General features: G+C 41.5%; 1 protein-coding gene across 2 annotated transcripts in view; it reads left to right on the top strand.

Annotated features, from left to right (window-relative positions):
- Positions 1–26,622, top strand: part of FEZ2 (fasciculation and elongation protein zeta 2) — a 34,443-nt gene that overhangs the window by 1,424 nt on the left and 6,397 nt on the right. For both annotated transcript variants that reach the window (XM_056852611.1, XM_056852612.1), the window contains exons 2-6: positions 3,319–3,427; positions 6,596–6,712; positions 9,545–9,689; positions 11,266–11,534; positions 24,644–24,719. In XM_056852611.1, coding sequence (XP_056708589.1) covers positions 3,319–3,427; positions 6,596–6,712; positions 9,545–9,689; positions 11,266–11,534; positions 24,644–24,719 — 716 coding nt within the window. The remainder of the gene's footprint in view (positions 1–3,318; positions 3,428–6,595; positions 6,713–9,544; positions 9,690–11,265; positions 11,535–24,643; positions 24,720–26,622) is intronic.

Raw genomic sequence — 26,622 nt, forward strand, 5'->3', positions numbered from 1 at the left:
GGAGATCAGTTCGCCTGGAGGAAATGGCCTCATCGGCAATTGGACTCTATGGCATTGGAGTCCCTCCCCTCCCCAAACCCCACCCTCCTCAGGCTCCGCCCCTAAAACCTCCCACCGGTGGCAAAGAGGGACCTGGCAACCCTACACTGGGGGGATGTGGGGGGGGGAAGTTGTGAATGTCTTGCATTGTGCAGGGGGTTGGACTAGATGACCCGGCAGTCCCTTCCAACTCTATGATTCAAGCTACTAAAAGGCCATTAACATTTTTAACATATTGTCTAATGTTTAAGGGGACCCACAGGGCCCACTTGCCATCGGGCAAGCTGACACCCTGGCCAGTCCGCCACTGGCCTGGGGGGTTTCTTTGCCTTCCACCTTTGGGGCTGGGGGCTTGCAGCCCGGAGCCTCTGAAGAGGGTCTGGGCGCGCCAGTGCCTTTGGGCTCCCCTGCAGCCTGCTTGTTGTGAAGTGGGAATGAATGGGATGCGGCTGCCGCCTCAAGCATACAGATGCCAACTACCGGTATGCGCTGCCCTCCCATAAGAACATAAGAAAGGCCCTGCTGGATCAGACCAAGGCCCATCAAGTCCAGCAGTCTGTTCACACAGAGGCCAACCAGGTGCCTTTAGGAACCCATTTCCCAGCCAGAGCCAGAAACCCCTTAGAGGCCGGTGACTTGATATGGATTCACCTAGTTACTGTCCCTAGCTTGAACTTTGAACACTTCAGGTCAGACTACACCTGGAGTCTAGTTTTCTGCCTTATTGGGCACCGTTTATTTTATTTTGTAGACTGACCACAGACACTGCGCTTCATAGAATCACAGAGTTGGAAGGGACCACTAGGGTCATCTAGTCCAACCTCCTGCACAATGCAGGAAATTAACAACTATCTCCCTGTGGAACGGGGCTGACAACTTGACCCACTTGCTGGAACTTGGCGTTTGTTTATCTTTTTATGTGCGCTTCCTTTAATAAAGCTTCTCGGTCCTGCCAGATGTAGAGAACGATAGTGTTCATAACCCTCTAGCTTTGTAGCCCAACTGTCCTAGCTGGGGTTGCCAACCTCCAGGTACTAACTGGAGATCTCCTGCTGTTACAACTGGCATCCAGCCGATAGAGATCAGTTCACTTGGAGAAAATGGTTGATTTGGCAATTGGACTCTATGGCAATGAAGACCCTCCCCAAACCCCACTCTCTTCAGGCTCCGCCCCAAAATCCTCCCGCTGGTGGCAAAGAGGGACCTGGCAACCCTAGTTCTAGCTATAAATTGGGCCTAAGAAGTGCAGTTAAGAAAGTTAGACGTGAGCCAAAGATATTTCTGTCTAAGATCTCACCTCAGTTGTGAGCTGTGGCTAGTGGGGATAATCAAGCCAGTTTCAGGTGGGTAGCCGGTTAGTCTGTAGCAGCAGAACAAAAATTGAGTCCAGTAGCACCTTAGGGCCCTGACCTGGGTAGCCCAGGGTAGCCCAGTCTCATCAGATCTCGAAGCTAAGCAGGGTCGGCTCTGGGAGACCACCAAGGAAGCCCATGGTCGCTGTGCGGAGACTGGCAATGACAAACCACCTCTGAATATCCCCATGGGGTTGCCATAAGTCTACTGTAACAGTTTTCCAGGGTATAAGCTGTCAAGAGATATCTGACAAATGAGCTTTAATTCACAAAGTCTATACCCTGGAAAATTGTGTTGGTCTGTAAGGTACTACTGGATTCAAATTTTGTTAGGCCACTAACTCATGTTCCTTCCCTTATCTTAATGTGAGTACCATTCATGACCTGCCTTAAGCATTGCTTTTAAGGACTGAAAGAAAGAATATCTTTACATTTCTTCAGTTGCTGAGCAAATCTGGTCTTGTTTTTTCAGTTGCTGAGCAAATCTGGGTTTATTGTTTATTGTAATAAATTTTACAAGTGGTGTTTGTGTAGTAGTTCCAATATGTGGTAATATGTGAATAAATTTGGATCCTCTCAGGCGTTTGATTCTGAGTTTTTAATGTGCTCTCCTAGGTCCTAACACCCAGCATGCTTACTCCTTCATTGACAAAATCCAACAGACCTTCACAAATTCACATCACAGATTAATAGCGAGCAAGGTGCTAGTGTATCTATTCTGGCCTCAGACTACTTTTGCTTATCTTGATAAGTACATGGAAGTAGATGAATTGTTAAAAGTTCTCTAAGAATGGATGAGTGCATGTCTTCTTCCAAGGAAAATGCAGGATTATCTTCCATGAAGCAGGATGCACTCGACATACCACCTTTTACTGCTAGTCCAAAGGCTTCCATACAGATATAACACAAGACTCCTAAGTAATTATATTTGGAAGCCCTTTCATCATGATGTTCCTAAACTAGTCTTGTGAGAACCAATGTGGTGTAGTGGTTAGAGTGTCAAACATGGAATGGGGAGACCCAGGTTCAAATCCTCATCATGCCTTTAAGCTCACTAGGCGATCTTAGGCTAATCACATGTCCCTCTTTCAGTTTAACCCACCCTACAGAGTTGTTGTTAGGATAAAATTAGGGTTGACGTATTATACATGCCACTCTGAGCTCTTTGGAAGAATAGTGGGATAAAAATAGATGATTATGATGGTAATTAAACCTCTTATTATTAAATTCTGTGGATCAAGAATTGTTGTGGGAGTTTTATTTGGTATTGTACTTTGTTCACTGTTTAGCATGCACACGAATCTGACGGGCTTCTGATAACACTTCAGTCTAACAAGGGAGATTTACGTGAAAAGCAAATTCACATTCATGGGTACAATCAACCGATTCAGTGGGCCCAGATGAATTTTTTGAGGCAGCTTCACATCCCTACTGGCAGGGTGCATTTATCTCTGAGGCTTTTTGTATGCACCAAGAGCTGCAACTGGACCTAGTTGGTTTTAGAGAGATTCTTCTTGGTTTTTATGTATCTGTTTATATCAGTTTAAGTAGCTCCAAGGGGCTACTTAAGGATTCACCAGCGTAAGAGGATTTTAAAGGCTTTAAAAAAAAAAAAAAAAAACCCTGTATAATTCTAACTAAAGTTATAATGAAATCATGATTTGCTGTACCATTTGGAAGCATTTTCATAATTTCGTGACCTGGCATTTGAAAAAGTAAGTGAACTATTCCACTTGCTAAACTCTTAATTAACTCTTAATTAAACCAATGGTTTTTTTTTAATTGCACAGTAATTAAATAGTGAATATGGAGACACTGAAGTGAAAGTTCACAAAAGGTTTGGGGGGACAGAGGTTTTTTGTTTTTTTTAAGACAGTAGCTTCTGGTTTGAATGCTAAAATTTTGTTTCTTTAATTTTTTTCTTCAGGATTTGGAATGCTCTGACTGATAATTATGGTAATGTAATGCCGGTGGATTGGAAGTCTTCCCATACCAGATCCCTGCACCTGCCAACCCTGAATCTTTCTGAAAAGGGAGTAAGTATTGAACTGCAGAACTTTGAGGGGGTTTTTCAGACTGAAACTATGGAACAGAACCAAAAAGTTAGTATTTTAATGTTTTCCTGTCATTTTAAGGAGTGAGTTTTCCTCTTTAAAATATCTCTGCCCCATTTCCTACATCCTTAAGAATTACAGCTAATTTTTTGAAATTCTACTAAGGCTGTGTTTTCACAACTGTGTGGTTGCGGTGCTATATGCAGTAAGATCATGAGCGAGTTCCGTTTCAAGTTAATGAAATTTATGCACATATAACCTATAGTGGGATCTATTTCGTTATATTTTTACTTGCTTGGATCCAGCAAGAGGATTTTAGCATTATAGTCTTCTACATTAGAGCTCAAGGTAGCTTCCATGCAGTAATTTTTCCCAGTATGGACAGCAGAAAGTCCCCTCATGATGGGGGCATGATGGAAACTTGTGCGATTCCTTAGGCCAAGGGGCTGAGCAGGTCTCCCAGCACCACCTTCTGGAACCTACCTTCTAAGTAGGACCTCAGCTACCGGAAAACTTCACCTCCCATTTCCAGTCCAAAAAGGCAGTCCAGAAGGATACCCTGATCGATGGTATCAAAAACCGCCAAATGGTCCAGGAGAATCTAAAGGGTCATTCTCCATCTGTTTTCCAAGGCAGGTCATCCTCCAGGTAGGCAATCCACTGTGGGGTTTCATTGGTTCCTACAGGAGCAGCCCTGATGAAGCAGTAATAAGGGATTGCCTAACTCTGCACATCCCTTGCCACACACTCAGTGTGTTGTCAGTCTTCCCAGGACACAGTCTGAGAGGACGCACAATCCTCTTCTAAAACTTGGTTGTACTAATCTGAAAAACTCAAGTCAGGTAAATTTCTTGATGAAATAAATAAAGTTCAACTGCTGCACTCTAAAACATGTTGAAAGAAAAAAACTCCTTCTTTGCATTAATGTTCTGTTAAATCAGCAATCATTTATTAAAGACTAATTTTGCAGTATTCTAGGAGGTCGAATGTTGCTCGTTTGTCTTAGTGGCTGTGATTTGCTTCCACTGTTTTGCTCGAAACAGTCAGAGCAGAATATATTAGTAGTGATTTCAGATTGACTTGATGAATCATAAAATGTCTTATAAATGGAATTATGTCTGACTTAGGGTTACCTCACATGTTTAAATGTGTATTTATGTGGCTTTACACAATGATAATTAAATTAGCAGTTTGTAGAAGAAGGCGCCAGGAAGTTAAAGATACCTTTGGGAACATTACCTGTAAGGAAAATAATACCCTGAGGTGTAAACACTGGCCAAGATCGTTATGCAGTTCCCTTCTCCTTGACAACAGACCCCTGCTTCTATTGCAGCTTTTTTTTCATCGCTGCTTCTCATGATCCAGTGCTCTAAAACTATGTCAGTAAGTCGTCTACAGTGGCTTGAAACACTGGAAGTCAATTATATATTCTGACCTGTTCAGTTCTGTGTAGGTTGCAGAACATCTATTCTGATCCTAGAATCATAGGGTTGGAAGGTTCATCTAGTCCAACCCCCGGCACGATGTAGGAAATTCACCACTATCTCCCCCGCACCCCCAGTGACCCCTATTCCATACCCAGGAGATGGCAAAAAAACCCTCCTGGATCTCTGGCACTTGATAGCCTTGCTCAGGTCTTGAAAACTGACTGCTGTGGCTTCCTTTATTGAATCAATCCATCTAATGTAAGATAGCCTTGGTTTAGTCATTTTAGCTTCTAGGGAGAATTCTGGTTTGATTTGATCTGTGTGTGAGTGTGTTAAGTGCTGTCAGGTCGCTTCCGACTTATGGCTACTCCGAATCAGTGACCTCCAAAACGTCCTATCGTTAACAGCCTTGGTCAGGTTTTGCATACTGATTGTCATGGTTTCCTTAATTGAGTCAAGCCATCTCATGTTAGGTCTCCCTCTTTTCCTGCTGCCTTCAACTTTTCCTAGCATTATTATCTTTTCCAGTGACTCTCATGTCCTATAATGTGACCAAAGTACAGTAGCCTCAGTTTAGTCATTTTAGCTTCTAAAATGAGAGTTCAGGCTTGATTTGATGTAGAACCCACTTACCTGTCGGTTCTTGTAGGTTATCCGGGTTGTGTGACCATGGTCTTGGTATTTTCTTTCCTGACGTTTCGCCAGCAGCTGTGGCAGGCATCTTCAGAGGAGTAACACTGAAGGACAGTGTCTCTTCAGAGGAGTAACACAGAGACACTGTCCTTCAGTGTTACTCCACTGAAGATGCCTGCCACAGCTGCGGGCGAAACGTCAGGAAAGAAAATACCAAGACCACGGTCACACAACCTGGATAACCTACAAGAACCGATGAACTCTGACCGTGAAAGCCTTCGACCACTTACTTGTCTTTTTGGCACTTCTATGGTATCTGTGAAATATTCTTCTAACACTACATTATAAATTAATAAATTTTCTTTCTGCTGTTTTTTTCATTCTCCAACTTTAATCTCTATACATAGTAATGGGGAATGATGTTGTATGGGTTGTCTTGATCTCCAGTGACACTTCCTTACACTTAAGAATCTTTTCTAGCTCCTTCATCACTGCCCTTTCCCAGTCTCAATCTCCTGATTTCTTGGTTTCAGTCTCCCTTTCAGTTGATGATTGAGCCAAGGAATAGTTAACTCTTCAACAATTTCAGTTCTTGATTGTCAACCTTAAAGTGTAATTCCTCAGTAGTCATTACTTTTGTCTTCTTGATGTTCAGATGTAATCCTGCTTTGGCACTTTCTCTTTTAACTTTCATCAGTAGTTGTTTCAGGTCTTCACTATTTTCTGCCAGTAATGTGGTATCATGTCATAAATCATGAGCTGGAGATATTGTTGATGGACAAGCAAGGATGATAGCTGTTCTTTATGGGATTAAACTGCACCTGAAGGATCCAGTTCATATCTGCCTCAAAACTTCCTAGGAAACCTCACTAAGTCAAAGCTTCACTAAACTTCACTAGGTCAAAGCTAAGTCACATCATTGTAAATGGTGGAAACATTATTAAATTTGTTTATTGAACCAGTCATAAACTTCATATTAATTGTATTGAGATTTATTAGCGCCTATGTAGTTTGCCTGTCTTTATCTCCAACAACAGTTTAATATTAAGCTTGCTTTTACCATCCTTTTTCTTATCCCTCTGATACATAGGTTAATGACAATCTGAACCTTGACTTATCAGATGATGAAGAGCTGAGAGAGCAACTAGATATGCATTCTATCATCGTTTCCTGCATCAATGAAGAACCACTCTTCACAGCTGAGCAGGTAAACTGGTAGTGCAGCAATGCTACAGGGATATTATTATGTCTTAGCATTAATCCTTTGATCGCCCTGATGGAAGTAATAATGATAAATGACTGCATTTGGAGACAAACTGGTATCTTGCATGGAACAAAATATTGCTGTTCCATTTGTGATATTACCATATGGCACCAAAGGGTTTTCTGTTCTTTCCAAACCTTGCCTTACTTTCTTATTAGGATTAGGTCAAAACAGGGTTGATTTTAAAGTCAAAGCAATATGGCTAGAGGTCGTATAGAAGCAAATGGATATGCAGTCTTTAGCACAGTGGCTTGATACTGAAGGGCTAGGGATAGCCTGCTGTTTTGTGGAACTATATGAATTTGCTTCCAGGTGGTGGATCTGATTGCAGTAAGTAAGATTTGAAGTACTGTTGTTTCTAGACCAGATTGTTGTATTGCCTGCACATGCATCACATAGATGGGTTCACTTTACAAAGCTATACCTAGTCTGACAGACAAATGCTGGAGTGGTGCACCCAGGTCTCTTCTGCACATTGCTTAATCCTAAATAGTAGCATTTTACCATTTTAGAATAAGTATGATACCCGGGGGTCTCCAATTCAGCACCGACCAGACTCAAACATGAATAGTTTCATTAAGGCTGCAGCATAATGAGCTTTCAAACTATCCCCTGAGACCGACCATATAATTCTAGGGTCCTTGTTAATTGCTTTTAATATTTTTTATAATGGCAACAAGAATCAACAGTCATAACATAGGGAATACCTGAGATCATTGAAACAGGCCCCCTGAGAGAGGCTGTCTTTTCTGTTGTTTTAAAATACCTTAATTAGCCTTTCTTCTCTTTGTTGGATCCAACAAAGATGAAAGTATGTGTGCTGTATGTTTGTTGTGCTTTTGTGGTAGTTTTGTGTGTATGATAGTAGAATGCTTTTTTTTAACCTCTGACAAGTCTGCTTGAGAAAAAAAGACTGAAGTTGCGATTTCAGCAGAGGCAGGGGAAAGTGCACCGTGATCCATCTCCATAACAGGTAGCAGGAGACTCGTATATGGCTCACAGCTGGAAGTTCCATCTTAATTAACGTTATATGATAGTAAGGCTTAAAATTCCCTCCGCACATTTAGGAAATCCAGTTTCCCCTGTGAAATGCAAATAAAGGTTCATTAACTTTAATGAACGAAATATAGGCTCCATGAGAGTGACTTTAACTCACAAATTCTTGATATTTTTCACTGATTTGAAAACAGATTTCAGTGAATGAATGAAGATATGAGTTGTGGTGTAAGCAAATGTGGACATTGCTTTATATGCAGTTACTCAACAGGGAAGAGTTAGCTAAAAACAATGGGGATGATATCAACTGTGAGTGTCGTTTTTCTATTTGGGGCCCATGATGGGAAAAGCTCCAGGTAGTTTCAGGTAGCCAGCTCAAGGTTGACTTCCATCCTTCCAGGTTGACAAGATAGCCTTCCATCCTTCTGAGGTCGGTAAAATGAGTACCCAGCTTGCTGGGGGTAAAACGTAGATGACTGGGGAAGGCAATGACAAACCACCCTGTAAACATAGTCTGCCTAGTCAACGTCGGGATGTGATGTCACCCCATGGGTCAGTAATGACCTGGTGCTTGCACAGGGGACTACCTTTACCTTTAATACTTCTGAAGGCCTGTGATGCTAGCGGAAGGGGAGTGTCAAGAGAGGAAAACTCATTGCCTACCCTAAGAAGAAAATCAGGGGAATAAAATGTTGATTATATATTGTTAAAGCTATTTTTTAGATAAATTTAGCAGAGGGGATTGCTGTGGCAATGATATGTGCATCTAATGGTAACTTGAAGACCTGTGAGAAAGCCATTCAAAAAAGAGAACTCAGTGGGAAAACAAACATTAAAAAAAAACTTGTTAAGCACTTGAACAAGAAAATATCCCAAGTGTGGATACAGAGTCACATTTTTGTTGTGGCTTTAAAAATGTATGGGTTGTGTTCAGGACAGAATGAAGACAAAAATTTAATAACCTTCTTTTTAGGATAATATCAGATAACATAGCATCAAAAACTCATATAATAAATGTATAATGCCATCCATTCCCATCAGATGTTTGAGGAAACATATAATTTTTCATTTCCTGCCTGAAACCTTGAGAGGCAATATTGAAGTCACTTTTTCTGTGATGCATTCAGTTATGGAGCAACCTCCTACCACTACAGATCCATTCTTCTCAAGTTGGGGGTTATGAACACATGAAGCTGCCTTATATTGAATCAGACCCTTGGTCCATCAAAGCCAGTCTTGTCTACTCAGTTTGGCAGTGGCTCTCCAGGGTCTCAGGCAGAGGTCTTCCACATCACCTAGTTCCTTTAACTGGAGATGCCAGGGATTGAGCCTGGACCTTCTGCATGCCAAGCAGATGCTCTACCACTGAGCCACAGCCCTTCCCCTAAAAAATTGAACACATGAGGCTTACTATTACCATGCTAATAAATGAGACTGAAACTGAACACATGAAGCTGCCTTATTCTGAATCAGACCCTAGGTCCATCAAAGTCAGTATTGTCTATTCAGACTGGCAGCAGCTCTCCAGGGTCTCAAGTAGAGGTCTTTTACATCACCTACTTGCCTAATCCCTTTAATTGGAGATGCCAGAGATTGAACCTAAGACCTTCCTCATGCCAAGCAGATGCTCTACCACTGAGCCACAGCCCCTCCCCGGTGCTCTCTCCCATGATCTCAGTGAGACATTCCCTCTACATTTAGCCCAGGCAACATTGAGACCTATGAGTTACAGCCAGCCCCTTGAATCACCTACATAACTATGTACATTTATTTTAAAAGGTCATTGAAGAAATAGAAGAAATGATGCAGGAATCTCCGGATCCAGATGATGATAAAACACCAACCCAGTCAGACCGTCTGTCCTTACTCTCCCAAGAAATTCAGACGCTTAAGAGATCCAGTACAAATCACAATTACAAAGAGGGTAAAGGAATCCATTTTTCTTCTATAAACTTGAGTAACAAAACATGCAATTTCTATAAATTTGGTTCAGGGTGATGGGTTCTGCATAATTTATACACAGAAATTTTCATTGCACCATAATTGGTGCTGAACTCACTGCCATGGCTGGTATCTTCCCAAATGCATCTGGTGAGGTCTTGCTTTTTGCCCTACTGTTACTGCCAAGGTGATACCAAAAGTTAATGGTCCTTTGGCAAGGCCAGATGGCATATGGCAGAGGGGCTCTGTTGGTTTGCTGTAGGTGTATAAGAAGGAAGCTCGCCCCTACCAAAACTAAAGACATCTTTGTTCAAATATTACATTAAAACTTTATTACGGTCCACGACCAGCACAAAAACAGGTACAGGGAATTAACAAAAGGAATAAGATCAGTATGCAACCGAACTCATGTAGCAACTGCCAACAAGCATGGTATATACCAAACTTTGTTCAAATATATTTATAAGCCACCTGGAAGACCTAAGTGGTGGAGATAAACTAGCCAAACAATTCTGATCTTTCGAAATGAAATATTTTCAGGGCTTTTTGTCAGGGCTTCCCCCCACTCCCCGTTTTTAAATTCTGTGCCATGAGCTGGAACCGCGTTGCTTCCTTTTGAAGAGACTTTTGGGCCCACCGTGGTATCATCAGACCCTGGAAAGGCTGTGGCCTTTCTGTCATTGGATATAAAAGTATAAAAAGTATTTCTGTCACTTTCCAGTCTTTCTGACACTGGATATAAAAGTATTGAGGAAAGGTTTTTAAAGCAAGCTCAGGTTTTCTACTGCAAGAGAGACTTGGAGATTGCCATTCCATAATATTAATGAAGTATGGATCTATCAAACTGTGATAGGGTTGCCAACCACCAAGTACTAGCTGGAGATCTCCTGCTGTTACAACTTATCTCCAGCCAATAGAGATCAGTTCACCTGGAGAAAATGGCTGCTTTGGCAATTGGACTCTATGGCATTGAAGTCCCTCCCCTCCCCAAACTCCACCCTCCTCAGGCTCCACCCCAAAAACCTCCTGCCGGTGACAAAGAGGGACCTGGCAGCCCTATATGGTGAATACTTAATGATTGCCTAGCTGTTCTCTTCAACAATGACTAGTGACAGTATTAAGAAAAGGATTTAAAGGTCTTTGGCAGTTACTAGTGTTGAAAAGGATGGGAAAATATTTTCCCCCTCTTGCAATGTTCTTCTATCAAAATTCATATGGCACTGTAAGCAAGAGTGATTTATTTTATTTGGTGTGTTTTTTTCTGGCAGGGTGTGAAGAGACTGACTATTGAACCTTTTTTGAAGCATGCAAAAAGAGAGTATTACTCATTGTACTATAGTTGCTTGGGTCTTTCTCTCAGAGGTATTTATCTTCTGTTGTCCAAAGTAACGTAAAGTGTTCTATTTAGTTCACTGGACAAACAAGAGCCTCTGCAGCTTGTTAGATTATGAGCATCGCAGGCATCTTTTGATGTCTTAGAAGCCAGAGTACTGAAATTCCAATCCATTTAATTTTGATGAGCATTCTTTTACACAACTTTATTTCCTCTTTGAAAATAGGGGTAAAAAAGCGATCTGTGACTGAGTTGAATGACCTATTAGAAGAGATTGAGACAGCCATCAAGGACTATTCTGAAGAACTAGTACAGCAGTTGGCACTGCGAGATGAGCTGGAATTTGAGAAGGAAGTGAAGAACAGCTTCATATCAGTCCTTATCGAAGTACAAAACAAGCAAAGAGAACAAAAAGAGATGGCAAAGAAGAAGAAAAAGCTGAAAAATGGCAGTCCTCAGAATGGCAAACAAGAGAGAGGTCATATGCCTGGAACAGTAAGAATCCTCTGTCTCTAGAAATATCTTTCAAATCTTAACTCTAGGTGATAACTTGCTACTTATAAATTACCCATTAAGGAAGTATTAATAATCCTGAGTAACATTAAGGAAACATTAACACAGACTTTAAAGGAGAATTGTGTTTAGATCCCCTCTTGAGAGTTGTTTAAATTCCCCATAATTACTGCTGAAGCACTAGTGATTTTTCCCCCAGAGCTTCTGATGAGCAGCTTGAGGGGTTTTCAAGATGTCACAGTCCACATATTTTTAGAGCAGATGTTGTCTCTATTAATAACCACACCACCTACTCTGTTCTAGTGAGGTCATTCGTAATCTTTCACCTGTGTTAGCGACAGTTAGAAAATAAAGTATGATGATATGGCTGTGGAATTCAAAGATGTTTGGTGACTTTGAAGGGAAACATTACAATCTAATTATAACAGTACAGAGTCGGGGGCTCCTTCCCCAGTCCGTTACCAGCAGCAGCACAACAATCGCTCGCTCACTTCTGGTGTTACTGACTTCAGGGGTGCTATGACTGACTAAAATTTCTCTAGTTAACTGACATGTTGTGGGTAAACATAAGAATTGCTTAGTAATTTCCTGCATTGTTGAAATCACATGGGGGAGAGCCAGCATGGTGTAGTGGTTAAAGAGTGGTGGTTTGGAGCGGTGGACTCTGATCTGGAGAGCCAGGTTCAATTCCCCACTGCCCCACAGGAAGCCAGCTGGGTGACCTTGGGCAAGTCACATTCTCTCATCCCCATCTATCTCGCATGGTGTCTGTTGTGGGAGGGGAAGGGAAGGTGATTGTAAGCCGGCATGATTCTTCCTTAAAGTAGAGAAAGTCAGCACATGAAAACCAACTCTTCTTCTTCTTCTTGAAGATCAGTTCCCAGGAAGCCCTGCTGACATGGTTTGCCCCTTCGCTCCTTCCTCTTATGTTTTAAGGAAAGAAACTGCTTGAGTGCGGCTTGCAAGAAGAGATATCAGCATGAACTCCCCAGCCCATATCTTACTTCCTCACTGGGGCTTCTTTCCCCCAATGGAGGATTTTTAAACCCACGGACAAAGAGACTGGAAGCTCACATTCTTTTTACCTCTGGGTCATGTTTGTATTTGCTGCTGGTTGAACGGATGGGGAACGGGAGGGATTTGGCTGTTACGCTGCATGCTGTGAGAAGTGGTCCAGAGCCAGTGTCACAGCTCATTCTTTTAATCTTACAGTGGATATTACTGGCTTCTGTATTCTTCTTTGATTGTCCTAATTTGCAGTCAAAGTACAAGGAGCATCGATGTATTATTTTATATTAATGTATATAATTTGCTGGGGATTGCAGTGTTCCTGTCAGAAACTTAACATACTGCTTCCATAGTTGTATACAGATTTAATACTGAGGTATCTGTTTTATGCATTGCCTACTGTTTTTGGAAATTGTATATATGGTGTCATATAATGGTGTCATATAAAAGTCAGTGATGCCATTAAAGACTGGAGGGCAAAATTCACCATAGTGGTTAAAGTATGGGCTACATGGAGGTCTAGATTGCTTTGACCATTGTTTGCAGGCAGATGCTATGTTACTGCAAAAGCAAAGTTGGCACTGGGCACGGAATGGGAGACTGGGGAATTGAATCCTAATCCATACTGCAATCCATGCCAGTATCTCGTGCTTGATTGAGGGAACTTGCCTGGACTTGTTACATTCCAGTCAAAGTATGAAATGCCATTCTATTCCTTGGCCCCTCTGCCCCTTATGACTTCCATGAAAGAGATTTTGCTTCTCTAATAAGTCATACAAGGAACAGTTCCAGCAGATGTGGGTGTTCCGTAATAGCTCTGTGATCATAAGAAAGCTGAACATGGCAAAATGTACTCTTCAACGCAACTCATCCAAATACATGAGTCTCAGGCCCATAATCCAGTTTCATTTGCTTGTCTCTGTCTTTCTTACCATGAGCTCCCAGGCCATCTGTTCCTTAGGCCCTCTGTGAGGGCCTATTTAATCACTTCAACTGTAGGCTCATGCCAGCCACAGTTTCTTTCTACTGCCTTCCTTATATATGTTCTCAAGTCCTGTCCTGTTTCATTAGCTTTCCTTTCTGCAGCTCCTGTGTTTCCTGCCTTCCTTTTCTCAGATTTCTCTCTCTTCTCCCTGCACCGCAGCCACAAGTCTCTAGGATTTGCCAGTGTGTCACCCACCTACTAAAGCACATAGGCTTTCTAGGTTAACAGCAACTTCTAGATGCTGAAAGACTTTCCAGAATCAGAAAGGGCAGTACCTCTCTCCACAGCACTTTCTCTTCCTCTGACCCCAATGCCAGAAAATTGTTTGAACAAGAGAGGTACTGCCACAGATTCTAGTAAAACGTGTGTTGAACACAAGAAGCTGCCTTATACTGAATCAGACCCTTGGACCATTCAAGTCAGTATTGTCTGCTCAGACCGGCAGCGGCTCTCCAGGGTCTCAGGCAGAGGTCTTTCACATCACCTACTGGCCTGGTCCCTTTAACTGGAGATGCCGGGGGTTGAACTTGGGACCTCCGGCATGCCAAGCAGATGCTCTACAAACTGAGCCACAGCCCCTTCCCCCCCCCCTTTAAAAATGTGTAGAAGTTTTTCCCCACAAAGATCACAAAAATCAGCAAGAATTCTACTCTTAATAAAAGGTTGCAAGTGGGTAACCACGTTGGTCTGCAGTACAAGATCAAGGTTTGAGTCCAGTAGTGCCTTAAAGACCTAAACAATTTTCAGGCTTTTGAGAGTCTGACAAAGGGAGCTTTGACTTTCGAAAGCTTACACCCTAGAAATCTTGTTGGCTGTTAAGGTGCTACTGTACTCAATTTATGACGCAAAATTATACTGCATGTTAAATTACTGTTCACAGTTAAATCATCAAAAATAGCCATATAAAAGCATGCTTAAGGATGCTTTAAAAGGATGGTGATATGTTCATCTGATCAAAAAGTAAGCTTGCAATCAGTCCCCCTCATCCTTTGCGGAGATGGCTTTATTTTTAAGAATTTCCGTTTACTGTCTTTATGCTGGTAATGATACAACTCGATTTAAAGTAGACTGGACCATATGTGACCAGCTATTAAAATGTAACAGCTCGCCAAATTAAGTATGGATTCAGATAAATCATTTAGCTCAAACACCAGCACACACATGCCTCAGTATAAGTCGTGTCATTTGCATTTATTGGATTGCTCGGGATTTGTATAGCCCTCCCTCTTTCTGCTGTCCCCAAAGAGGCATCTAGGACTGTGGGGTAGCCCAGTCGTGCAGGATGCTCAAAAATATGTGGGTTGCTGGGCATTCTGATGACTTCTCAGGAGGTTCTGGTCCATTTCGTATTTCCAGTAGTAAGTCCAAGGTCCTGTGTAAAACAGACTGGTGGGGGAGGGCAATGTCACCCCAAGCCCTCCACTTTAAAACTTAGGGGATTCTTTGTTTTGGTGGCATCCCCCAAAATAAATCCAAGCAAATTATTTTTCCAAAAAATATATATTTAAGATTCATATTAAAAGAAAAGGGCTTATTCAAAGCGCAAGCTGTGGAAGTGTTTAAAATGTTTTATTCTTCTTAAATATGTAGAAATTTAGAAACATAGAGAAGTATTTATCTCTTGCCTTTGTGTGATAAGTGTTGATATTTTTCTAAAACTAGCACTGGACAAGTTTTGGCTTGTACATTTGGGGGGGGGGGAATGCCCAGGAAGCAGTAATTTAACTAAAGATCGCCATGAAGCGGTTATATATAACGTTACTATGAAAAGAATAGAGTGCTTTTAATAATCCATACATAAATAGCCTTTATAAATACTTGCCTTGGCTAGGAGAGTGTTCCATGAAAAGCTCTTTAGTAGGAAACAGAAATCTGTGTGCCATAAAGCAATGACTGCTTTTTTAAAGATCAGTTAGCTCTAGGGAGAAGTATCCAGATCCTCCCCCCCCACCCCAAAACAAGTCTGCATGGGCTGCGTATCGAGGGGTTTGCCAATTACACAGGCATCTGCTGTTGACACAGCCAAGGCCCCAGCCTTTTCCTTGCTGCTGCTGAAATATATTTGGGAGAGAAAAGCAGCTGCTCTGTGCAGGCACCCCCTTGTACCTGATGTGGTCTGCTTTATATGTTATACTCAGGTACAGATATCCAAGTACCAAATGTAGGAATGTTTTGACATTGTATTGCATCCTGGGGCCTTTTTATCTACAAGGAAGTTTGTAAGAACTACAGAGGAGGGCAGAGAGATAGTTACGAAGCCACCTTTTAACTGCACTTCAGTATGCCTTCTGCAAGATCCGTGCACTGTTTTGTGGCAAAAAACCCTGCCTGATCAGATGTCCTGTTCCTGCCCATTTGTGTCTAGCGCTGCAAGAGCTCATGTAGAGATAAATCAACTGAGTTATTGTCAAGTTGGGGTGCGAGTGGTCCTTATACACAGATAACACAATTAGATGTGGCGGTCCTTAACGTAGAGTACAAATTCCTTCCTTAACTTAGATGTTAACATGATAAAAAAAAAAAGTCACACTAAGCATGATCTTAGAGTTAACGTCTGCCATTAAAAGTCTAACTCGGCCCTCAACTGAATCTAATACATCTGAGATATGCTGGGTTAATTTAAAACGGAGTCGTAAAATGGGCAACTAAGCAAAATATGTGGGAGATCCTCTATTGAACCTGTGGAACAGGGACATAGCCTTAGATTATGGGGAATTTTTTAATATCTACCTAGAGCATTTTTATCCCAAGCTTCTCAGAGCAGTATACGTAATTCTCCCTTTGCCATCTTGCCTTCACAACATCTCTGTGAGGCAGTTTAGGCTGAGAAGGAGTGACTGACCAGAGGTCACCCAGCTTCAAGGCTGAGTGGGGGATAGAACTCGGGTCTCTCAGATCCTAGCACACCTGCTAGGATCCTGCTTCTACATTTTTATTTATTTATTTATTACATCCCGCTCTCCCCAGCAAAACTGGGCTCAGAGCAGTTTACAACAAAATCGGAACAAATTGGATTCCATAAAAACATTAAAACCATTCGTATAAAAATAAAACAGCCCCATAAGTATCTGTCATCAATACAATCAAGAAAATCAATATATATTGCATAAAATGGCGCTCCTCAGTGTAGTAATCAGGGCACAGGGCCAACGAAGAGTAAGTCAGTATGTATGCATAGTATGTGGAACAAGTATCCCTAATATTTTATCCTCAGGCCATTTGTGTATTCTGTTCTTTTCACGTGCCTAATAATTATGTAATATCTGTTGTAAGAAGGGTAAAAGAAAATCTCAAAAGGAAACAAATAGCATGATACAAGCCCTAGTTGTTAGACTTCTTTGAACCCATTTGTTTTTAATGGTAAAGATGGTTATTTTTCAATGTTTATTGAGACTGTTTTCAGGCAATGATCTATACAGCTCAGTGTCTGTTAGCTAACCTAGGTGCTGCGGCAGCCATAGGACCAACCTGTGGCCACCAGTGCCATTTTAGAGAAGAATTTGGCCAATTAAAAATGCTACAAGGGACCCATCCTGATCAGGCCCACACCATAGCAGGACCAAGTGATCTTGTGTGTGTCTCCCCCCCCCCCACCCCACATACCTTTTCGGTTGTTTTGGCACTTGAAAAGGCACAGTGGGGGAACATAATCTAAAACGGCAGTGGCTGCCATTTGTACCTGTGGTGGCCATAAGGTCTAGTTTGGCCCTAAGAGAAAAGAGATTTGTCTTTGTGATATAATCTAGACATATTGAGCATAAATTCTAAGGCTGGTAGGTCAGAGTTTGCTGGGAGCATATACCAAATGCTAGATGTGCAGGTTGTTAATATTTTCAGAAGCTTAAGACACAACCGGTTGCTGAGTACCCAGCTTGCTGGGGATAAAGGGAAGATGACTGGGGAAGGCACTGGCAAACCACCCCGCAAACAAAGTCTGCCTAGGATACGTCAGGATGTGACATCACCCCATGGGTCAGGATTGACCTGGTGCTTGCACAGGGAACCTTTACGTTTAAGACAGAACAGGATTAATCAATGAATTAGGGTCCGTAAAGACCAAAGGCGTGGAAGTATCAGAGCCTTGTAAGTCATGCCCTTAAGAACAGAGCTACAAGTTACAAGGATGAACTGATGAAAATAGCAGCCCAGTATTAAGTCTTCCTAGGGTTGCCAGGTCCTTCTTCGCCACTGGCAGGAGGTTTTTGAGGCAGAGTCTGAGGAGGGCGGGGTTTGGGGAGGGACTTCAATGCCATAGAGTTCAATTGCCAAAGCGGCCATTTTCTCCAGATTATATCTATCGGCTGGAGATCAATTGTGATAGCAGGAGATCTCTAGTTGATACCTGGAAGTTGGCAGCCCTAAGTCTTCCCCATCCCTCCAAAAGTCTAGTACAACTAACCTGATATTCTGACATCATGATGCACATATTCTCCACATTCTGCATCCAGTGTTGTGAAGAAGGAGTGAGGAAATAAACATCCTGCTGACATCCGGACACTGCCTAAGTTGCATCAGTTATTGTTCAGCAGCCTTCCTTTTCATAATTCTACCCTCAGGTGACAGTGTGCAAGAGAGCAAAGGCCATACAGCAACATGCCAAATGCTTCAATGTCTTTCAAAAAAATGTTGTTATTGGTTGGATCCAGCCTAACATTTCCACAGGTGCAAAGATTTCTGCCTGCAGAATGCAGTTTTCCCACTTCTCCCCTCCTGTGCCACCCTGAAAGATCCCACAAAATCCTATGGGAAAGAGGACCCCTGGAAACAGGATTGGGGGGTATTTCGGGCTGCAGGAAAATCATGCTCCATGGATGGAAACATCTAGTATGGATCCAAGTCTGTGTATTTGCAATGTTTAATGATGGCTGCCTGCATTAAAGGGTATTGATTCATTAAAAGTGTCTGCATTACAACATGTAATATGTTTGTAAGATTTCTGCACAAAATACCTTGAGTTCATGAACTTACTCTGATTATACTATTCCTAAAATCTGCAATTTGCTTTTTGCTAAGGAACAAAAAGATTATTTTCTTAAGCTGTAGTTAACGTTCATTCACTCTAAAAGCTTGTCTCTGCCATTTACCTCACTTGCATCCTCAGAAAATCCTAACTAATAGCCTTTAAATTTTTCTCTGTCCCCCTCTTCTTTCCTGCCATGTTCTTGCTCCCTATAGCGCTTCAGCATGGAAGGAATCTCAAATGTCATTCAGAATGGCTTCCGTCAAACGTTTGGAAACTCTGGTGGCGAAAAACAGGTGCTGGGCTATCCTCTAACTATTTTCTCATGCTGTCCTTCCTTCTTTGTATCAATGAAGGCCTTAAAAGTTCTGGATTTTCAGATGTCGGTGTACTTACTCGAATCTTCCTTGCCTTCAAGGCTATGATTTGTTTGCAAAGGTTTTCATACTCGGCAGTTAAAGATCAGGCAAGCCTTGATACGCACAGAATAAAATGAGCGGTTTCCCCCTAGGGTTCATTTAACTTCTCAAAATAAAATATAGGCATCAGCATAATGCATACTTGAAAAGAACTGCATGCATAAGAAAGCAGCAGCAGAAGGTCATCACAATTCAAATATTTCACTTCAGGAAAGTAGAAATATGCAAAAATAGTTCACAGTAAATAACTCTAGCGTCTTCCATAGTGTTAAAAGCACTGCTGTCTTTGAGAACCCATAACAAAGAAAAGGGGATCATCCTTTTTGTGTGTTATTGATTCTGAAACACAAATTTACCTCCCCCATACTGTATTATGCTGGGGGGGGGGTTGTATTTTAAGCTGCCAGCTTGAGTGTTGTACATAATCCAGATATAATATTTGTGAAGTATATTTCAGAAATGATATTTTGGACAATAGTTGACTGCTGATGCTAAATATAATGAATGGTAGCTTTTATACCTTTTCTCCAGGAGATTCTTTCTTATGTAACAAGTGAGGGTTTTTTTGTATTCTGATGTTACATAGGTAATTTGCTAGTTTTGGACCGTGTGTAGTAGTAGAGATCAAAAGCAGGTACTGTATAGTAGTAGCAGCACAAAAGTCCTAGTGTTAATTCTATTTTTGTATACATGTGTGTTTGACTGGCACTTATATTCAGGTGTGTGTCGATCTGATTTACAAGCAATGTGGTTGTGCACAGACTGAAGTAGAATTTACATCATTGCATAAATATAGGTGTTAGCAGTACATAAAGCCTATGTACTTGGGATTGTGCTATAATAAAGTTGCTGCTTTTCTTTGCTATTTTTAGCAACACGAATAGCATAAGTAGTAAATTAATAACCATAGCAGATAGTTGTTGACACAATAGGGATCAAGGTAGGAAAGATCATCTTTGTCCAGTGCAAGAAGTAGACATATCTAAAGTGAGAAGAACATGCTGTCAAGATGCGAAGTTGTTGTCGGCCACTAGAAAACCAGGAGCACAAGATAGGGGCTGAGTCCAGAGGAGGCCTGTGGAACTCAGAAAAATAAGCTGGGGGATGTCCCAGGCTACAAAGCCTACTGCGCCTTTTTCCTATGGTGTCCAGTTTCAAGTAAGAGCCCCTGGCACAAAGTGGTAAGCTGCAGTACTGCAGTCCAAGCTCTGCTCACTACCTGAGTTCAATCCCAACGGAAGTTGGTATCAGGAAGCCGGCTCAAGGTTGACTCAGCCTTCCATCCTTCTGAGGTCGGTAAAATGAGTACCCAGCTTGCTGGGGGTAAAGGGAAGATGACTGGGGAAGACACTGGCAAACCACCCCGTAAACAAAGTCTGCCTAGTCAACGTCGGGATGTGACGTCACCCCATGGGCCAGGAATGACTGGTGCTTGCACAGGGGACCCTTACCTTACCAGCTTCAAGTGGGGCCAGCCAATGGCTACATAGTAGGCCATACCTGTGCATACAGATCATCTGTATGTGCATCAGGTCGCATTCTAATCAGGCCCAGCCTAAACGATACTTGCCATATACCTGGTTGGTGACATGCTGGCGTCAGTACTTGCCATGAATGTCGATAATTGTAAATGATGATAAATGTTTTGCTATATTAAGGATTTTTTTAAAAAAAGAAATTTTTGTGCCCAAATTGGAATACAATAGCCAGAACATACTAAAAATCATATCCACATCATCTTCCTTGAGGTAAGAGAAACGTTCACAATGACACAGACATTCTTATCATCATGGAATTGTTGAGATGGGTTGCTGAGGTGGCACGCTAACAACATGCCAAATGCATGTATGCTTTAAAAATAAATCTGTCTCTAGGAAACAGAAAACTCCCCAGGGTAAGGGTGTAATTTTGACCAGGCCTCAGTGTGTGTAGATTAGATCCTTCAATCACTGTAATGGAAGAATTTTGTGTTGAACTTCCTGTGCCAGTTAGAAATCTCTGAACGGGAGCTAAAGTCTGCCTATCAAATTCGAATGGCTATTACTCAGCATAGCTCATGATTTCCTTTCTAAAATGCTTTCACCATTTCTTTTAATAGTGTTTTACGAAAGATGCACTCAATTCATTCACTAATTCATAACCACAGCTCTGTTTTTTTGATAGGCAGCTGTGGTTCTTTATTTTGTCCTTTGTACCTGAGATTGGTCTTAAAGCAGAGTGGACTACCTGTGTGGCAGTGTGGTGTAGTGGTTAAGAGTGGTGGTTAAGAGCCAGCGTGATGTAGTTAAGAGCGGTGGACTCTGATCTGGAGAATCTGGTTTGATTCCCTGCTCCTCCATGTGAAGCCTGCTGGGTGACCTTGAGCTAGTCACAGTTCTCTCACAACTCTCTCAGCCCCACCTAGCTCACAAGGTGCCTGTTGTGCGGGCATGTGGAAGGGAAGGCGATTGTAAGGCACTTTGAGACTCCTTACGGTAGAGAAAAGCAGTATAAAACAACTCTTCTTCCTCTCTTTTTCATCAGGCAGCAGATTGTGATATACCATTCAATGACAGCAAATCAGAAATTATTCAGTTTAATATATTTTAGCTATGATAGGATCCATTATTAATTAGCAAAGTGATTTCTTTGAGAAAGTCCTCTATTTGTATATTAATGTTTACGCTCATAGTGAATAATGCTTTTTTTTCCATTTCATGATTCCCTTTGAGCTTTGAATTTATTGCAGTCTATTGATAGATTTGAGGTGATACAAAAATAAACAAGTGCCAAAATTGAAATATTGGCATGAGAGAGACTATCAGAAAAGTAACATTCAATAGAAAACATTCCCATTTACACATTAGTCTCTCTGAAATCTATTTAACTAAATTGCCAGAAGAAGAAAAAACCAAGCTGAATTTCAAATATGGTGCACGCACCTCAAGAAAACATGAATATGGTAAAAGTAAGGAAGATTGTGTGTAAAGTGCCGTCAAGTCGCAGCCAACTTATGGTGACCCCTTTTGGGAGGGTTTCATGGCAAGAGACTAACAGAGGTGGTTTGCCAGTGCCTTCTTCTGCACAGCATCCCTGGTATTCCTTGGTGGTCTCCCATCCAAATACTAACCAGGGCTGACCCTGCTTAGCTTCTGAGATCTGACGAGATCAGGCTAGCCTGGGCCATCCAGGTCAGGGTAGTGTTTATCTTACAATTCTCTTAATCCAATTCCCCAAAAGAATCCTGGGTTAACTGCCATAGAGTTAATACAGTTACCTGAAAAATCGTACTATACCCTTATTTTATCTTTTACTCATGCAGAGAATATGTACAATTCAAAAGGCCACAGGAAAAAAAATTCTGAGGGCAAGTCACTGCTCAGAGTAAATTGTAAAACTTAAAAGTAGCCTGTCTTTTCAACAATACAGGCGGCAGCAGTGGAAATTTCAAAGAAACAGCTAGCTCCTTGCATGATTTTACAACCAAGTGTACAAAATGAATGGAAAGCTGGGTTACAACATAAGGGTAGGCATTGCGAGATTCGTAATGCACCACTAAAACAGCAACACTCTGTGGCTTGGGAGCCACATACACAAATTGTAATTAATTAAAATAAAAAATATTTTTTTTAAAAAATGGGGATGATTGCATAGGTCGTTTATGCATGGGGAGTTTTGCCTGAGGTTCGTTGCTCGCTGGACCCACACTTTCCTGTTGGGAATCTCTGCACCAGCAGTCTCCAAGCTCAAATCAAGCTCCCTCCCCTTTAAATGCTGCTTTGTAATTAGCTTCTTTGTAGAGCTTACTGTGAAAGACAATCCCTGCCCCAAAATCCAATTGCTGCATTAAAAAGCATTTTAAGAACAAAAAATGGAGCAATCTGATAGCGGAGGGAGAAATCCAAGCCTTGGTTTTAAAAAGCCTTTCTTCTGCTCAGAAAGAGCTCCCAGGAAGCAGGAAGCATTTGAATCCCCACCTCTTTACATGCTGCTTTGTAATTGGCTGTGAGAGAAACCAAGCTTGTGTGTCCCACACTTTGCCTTCCCCAGCCAAAGCCGGGCAACAACATTAAAACCATAATAAAAGCCATAATACTCATACATTTAAACCAATGAGTATAACTATACTAAGCAATATAATCATAACAAAACAGCAGATGGTGTTTGATTAGAAAAGTAACCACTGAGAAGGGTCTGCAGTCAGACAGTCCCCCTAAGTTTGTAAAATGAACAAAATAACAGAGGGGGAAGGTAGGGAGGCCAGCACAGATAACATCCGTGGCTGTCCTCAGTTTTGCCCATGATGATTATATCAAGGTTGTGGAGACGCAGAGGTTTTGTGTATGAGCCTGGATCAACATAAGCAGTGGAATGAGGTGAGAGAAATGAGGCATACCCCTACTGAATACTAGCCCAAGAAACAAAACTCCTTGCAAGTGGAGAGCTTAGCTTGGATAAATGTTCTAATCACCTTTCTCCTGCAGCGGTAGAGTAAAACCTGAAGGGAACCTTTAACATAGAGAAGCATTTATTTTTTTAACATCCAACCTACTAAAAAAGATCTGGAGAACTCGAAATCTTGCATACCGTTTTGTAAGCCCTTCCCCTCACTCCAGATACACAAGGACTGGCTAAGGTTCAACAGTAGTAGAGACAGAGAACTGTACACACTCAGAGGTACTCTGGTAAAAGGGTTATATATTATAATGATATATGTTATAATGATATATTATTGTTTGTGTGTGCTTGGGTTGATGCACAGTATAATGTGGCTCTTTTGGTTGATGAAAATGGCAAATCTGTCTCTCCGTGATAGAAGTAATTTTGATTTCCCACCATGGTTTTTAATATATATATTTATTTATTCTGTTAATGTATTTATTTGATTTATAACCCGCACCCTCTCCTCAACAGAGGACTCAGGGCTAGTTCACAACACACGCAACACAGCATCAAAACTTAAAATTGATAATAAAACCGATAAATACAGTAAAACGAGATTCTAATCAATCTAGTCATAACCTCTGGAACAAGTCTGGACAGCCAGACAGCTCACCCATTCTCTTACTTAATTAAATGTTAATGAAATAGTCAGTTCTATGTCATTCATGGTAGCTTCATTACTAGCATAAGTGGGGTACAATTTTGGTAAGCCTGATGTGCATATATATATATGGATATTCTTTGTTAAAGATCCTGGCCAACTGACAGCATTGATCATATCTATTACTTTTGCCACAAGGCAATCCAATGCAGAAATACATAAAGTATCCATGAAGGGCAAATGCAATGACATTTCCTGAACTAATCTGATAACTGTTCCGCATGGTTGGCACTTTAAAAGGTCTGTCAGTTTACACTTCCATATCATTATCAAATGAAATGTGTGCAGAGCAGCTCATTCTAGCTATCCCTTAACGTGCAGAAAGTGTCTGAAAGGTAAAGGTGTCGTGGAACAATTCAGAGAAAGAAAAACCTACAGTATATAAGGATTTATTAATATTGCTGCCATTTTGACACACTGTCACTATTCTGCTGTTGCTTTCTGAAACATCTTTGAATGCATCTCAGTATGTTTTATTTTTTGTGTTGAATGGAATTTAACAGTATGGATTACATGTAGCGGCGTGTGTTTGTAGGATTGTATGCTAGAAGCTGTGCACAAAAATTGCTGATTTAGTTTCTGTAAAGATGTTAAGTGTAAAAAGACTATATAGTAATCATGGCTTTTATTTGGCAGTACTTGACAACAGTTATTCCTTATGAGAAGAAAAGTGGACCTCCATCCATTGAAGATCTCCAGACACTAACAAAAAGTAAGTAAATGCTCATGCGTCGTCTTGCAAAAGTAGTCTTCTGTGATCTTTTGCTGGGATGTCCAAAGGGCCATCAAGAGCACACTTCCACAGAACATGTTCAGAAGAATTCATGTCAGGGTGAGCAAAATGCTTTCTGCTCCAAAATCTGAAATACCTGGAGTTGATCAGCAGCCTTGTGTTTATTCAAATAAACTTAATAAGTCAATAATGGGTCATATCATCCTGATCAAGTGATCCATAGCCTCTTTGAGTGTAATTGGCATTACTCCCTGGCACTAATATTAATAACATCATAATCAATGGAACTAATTCGTGTTCTAATCAGTCTATAAGTGCAAGGGTCAAGAACACACAGAGTTAGGCCAACTTCTTCCAGTTCCCTATCTGAATCCTAAGGTAACCATTAAAACTCTCCTAAATAAGCAGTTATGAAAAAAGAAAACAAACGTCCTGATTCTGCTAAAATCACCATGTCTTTATCCAGGGCTCAACAATTCCAGGTGCGAAGGTATCACTGCAACCTGAACTTCGCTTGTGGCGCCTAAAGCTCCAGCCCTCAGACTGTAAACTCTGTTAAAGAGTTTAAAAGGAGGATGAGGAGGGAAAAGGGGAGTCAACCCTTAAAAGGAATGCTCCGCAAAACTTCTAGCACAGAGCTAATTTGTTGCCAGGATATAAGCTCTGGTGCAAGTTTAATGGCTGTTTGGCTCTCCTTTGCCTTTTGTTGTGAACTTCTGCTCTCTCCTGCCCCAGCCAGGGAAAGCTAAAGGCAAGCAGATGGGTGTGCTTGGTGGAGTGGGCAAAAGTAAGAGACTTCCCCCTCTGGGGGGCACAGAAACCTGGTCTGGTCTTCAATCCAGCTTTTAGTGGTATTGGAATTAGTCAGAGCACAAGTAAAAGATTGTGAGTAGTTTTATATTCAGGCTAGATGTTTGCATTATATATACAGGATTATAATCCGTATTTTCTGAATCACTCAGTTGGGGGCTCCTGTTTGACATCTTCCGCCCCCATCAGAAAGACTCTGTGCTTGAATGGCAAAGAAAATAGTTCTTGGGTATTTCTCTTACTTTCCTTTCCTTCTAGTTACATAGCAGTCTAGTGGTAGCAGTTGGCCTACCTTACAACATTAGCTTAAACAAAAAAAGCTTGAGTCTGCAAAAGCGTATGCTGCAACATGTCTTTTCAGTGCTGAAGGGTTCTTGTTTTTGTTGACACAAACTTAACATGGGTTCCACTGTAACCCATAAGTTCAGGCCCAGTTTCTTTAAAGTCAGCTGAATCAAATAGTGGGTTTTTAATTAACACAGAGTAGTCAATGTGCACAGTGCTTTACAGAGCACAAAAAGGCAAGTCCCTGCCCCAAGGAGCTTACAATTTGAAATAAGGACAATGACAAAGAAAGGGGAGATGGAGGTGGGGAGAAACAGGAGAAGCATTTGTGTTCATCCCAATGACATGTACATGGGCTTAGCTCCTGTTGGGGAGGGGAACTAAGAGGTTGTGAATTTTCAAGTTTTTCCTGGGCTGCGCCTCTTCAGGAAAGTATCTTCATGTGCAGAAAACGTTTTGCATTCTATCTGAAAGAAAATGAGGAAGCAGCAGCTCTGCACCTTATTCAGGAAAGCATTCCAGAGCCTTGGGCCAGCAGTGTGAAAGGCCCTGCTCTTCACAACTGACTGTTGTTCTCACCTCTTAGAGTCAAACCTGACCTGTTATAACTTAGGGGCAACATTAAACTCAGGGGTTCTCTCGTTATTGGGCTGACTCCTATGTCCAAGGAAAATTTGCCAAGGCTTGTCTTAAGCCTGAGTGTAGACAAATATTATGCACACAGCGCTTAGCAACAGACACAGTGAAGTTGCTTTTAAAGCAAGGAGAAGACAGCTATAAGTGTCCC

Source organism: Euleptes europaea, chromosome 7 (genome assembly GCF_029931775.1).
Source record: "Euleptes europaea isolate rEulEur1 chromosome 7, rEulEur1.hap1, whole genome shotgun sequence".
Classification (NCBI taxonomy): domain Eukaryota; kingdom Metazoa; phylum Chordata; class Lepidosauria; order Squamata; family Sphaerodactylidae; genus Euleptes; species Euleptes europaea.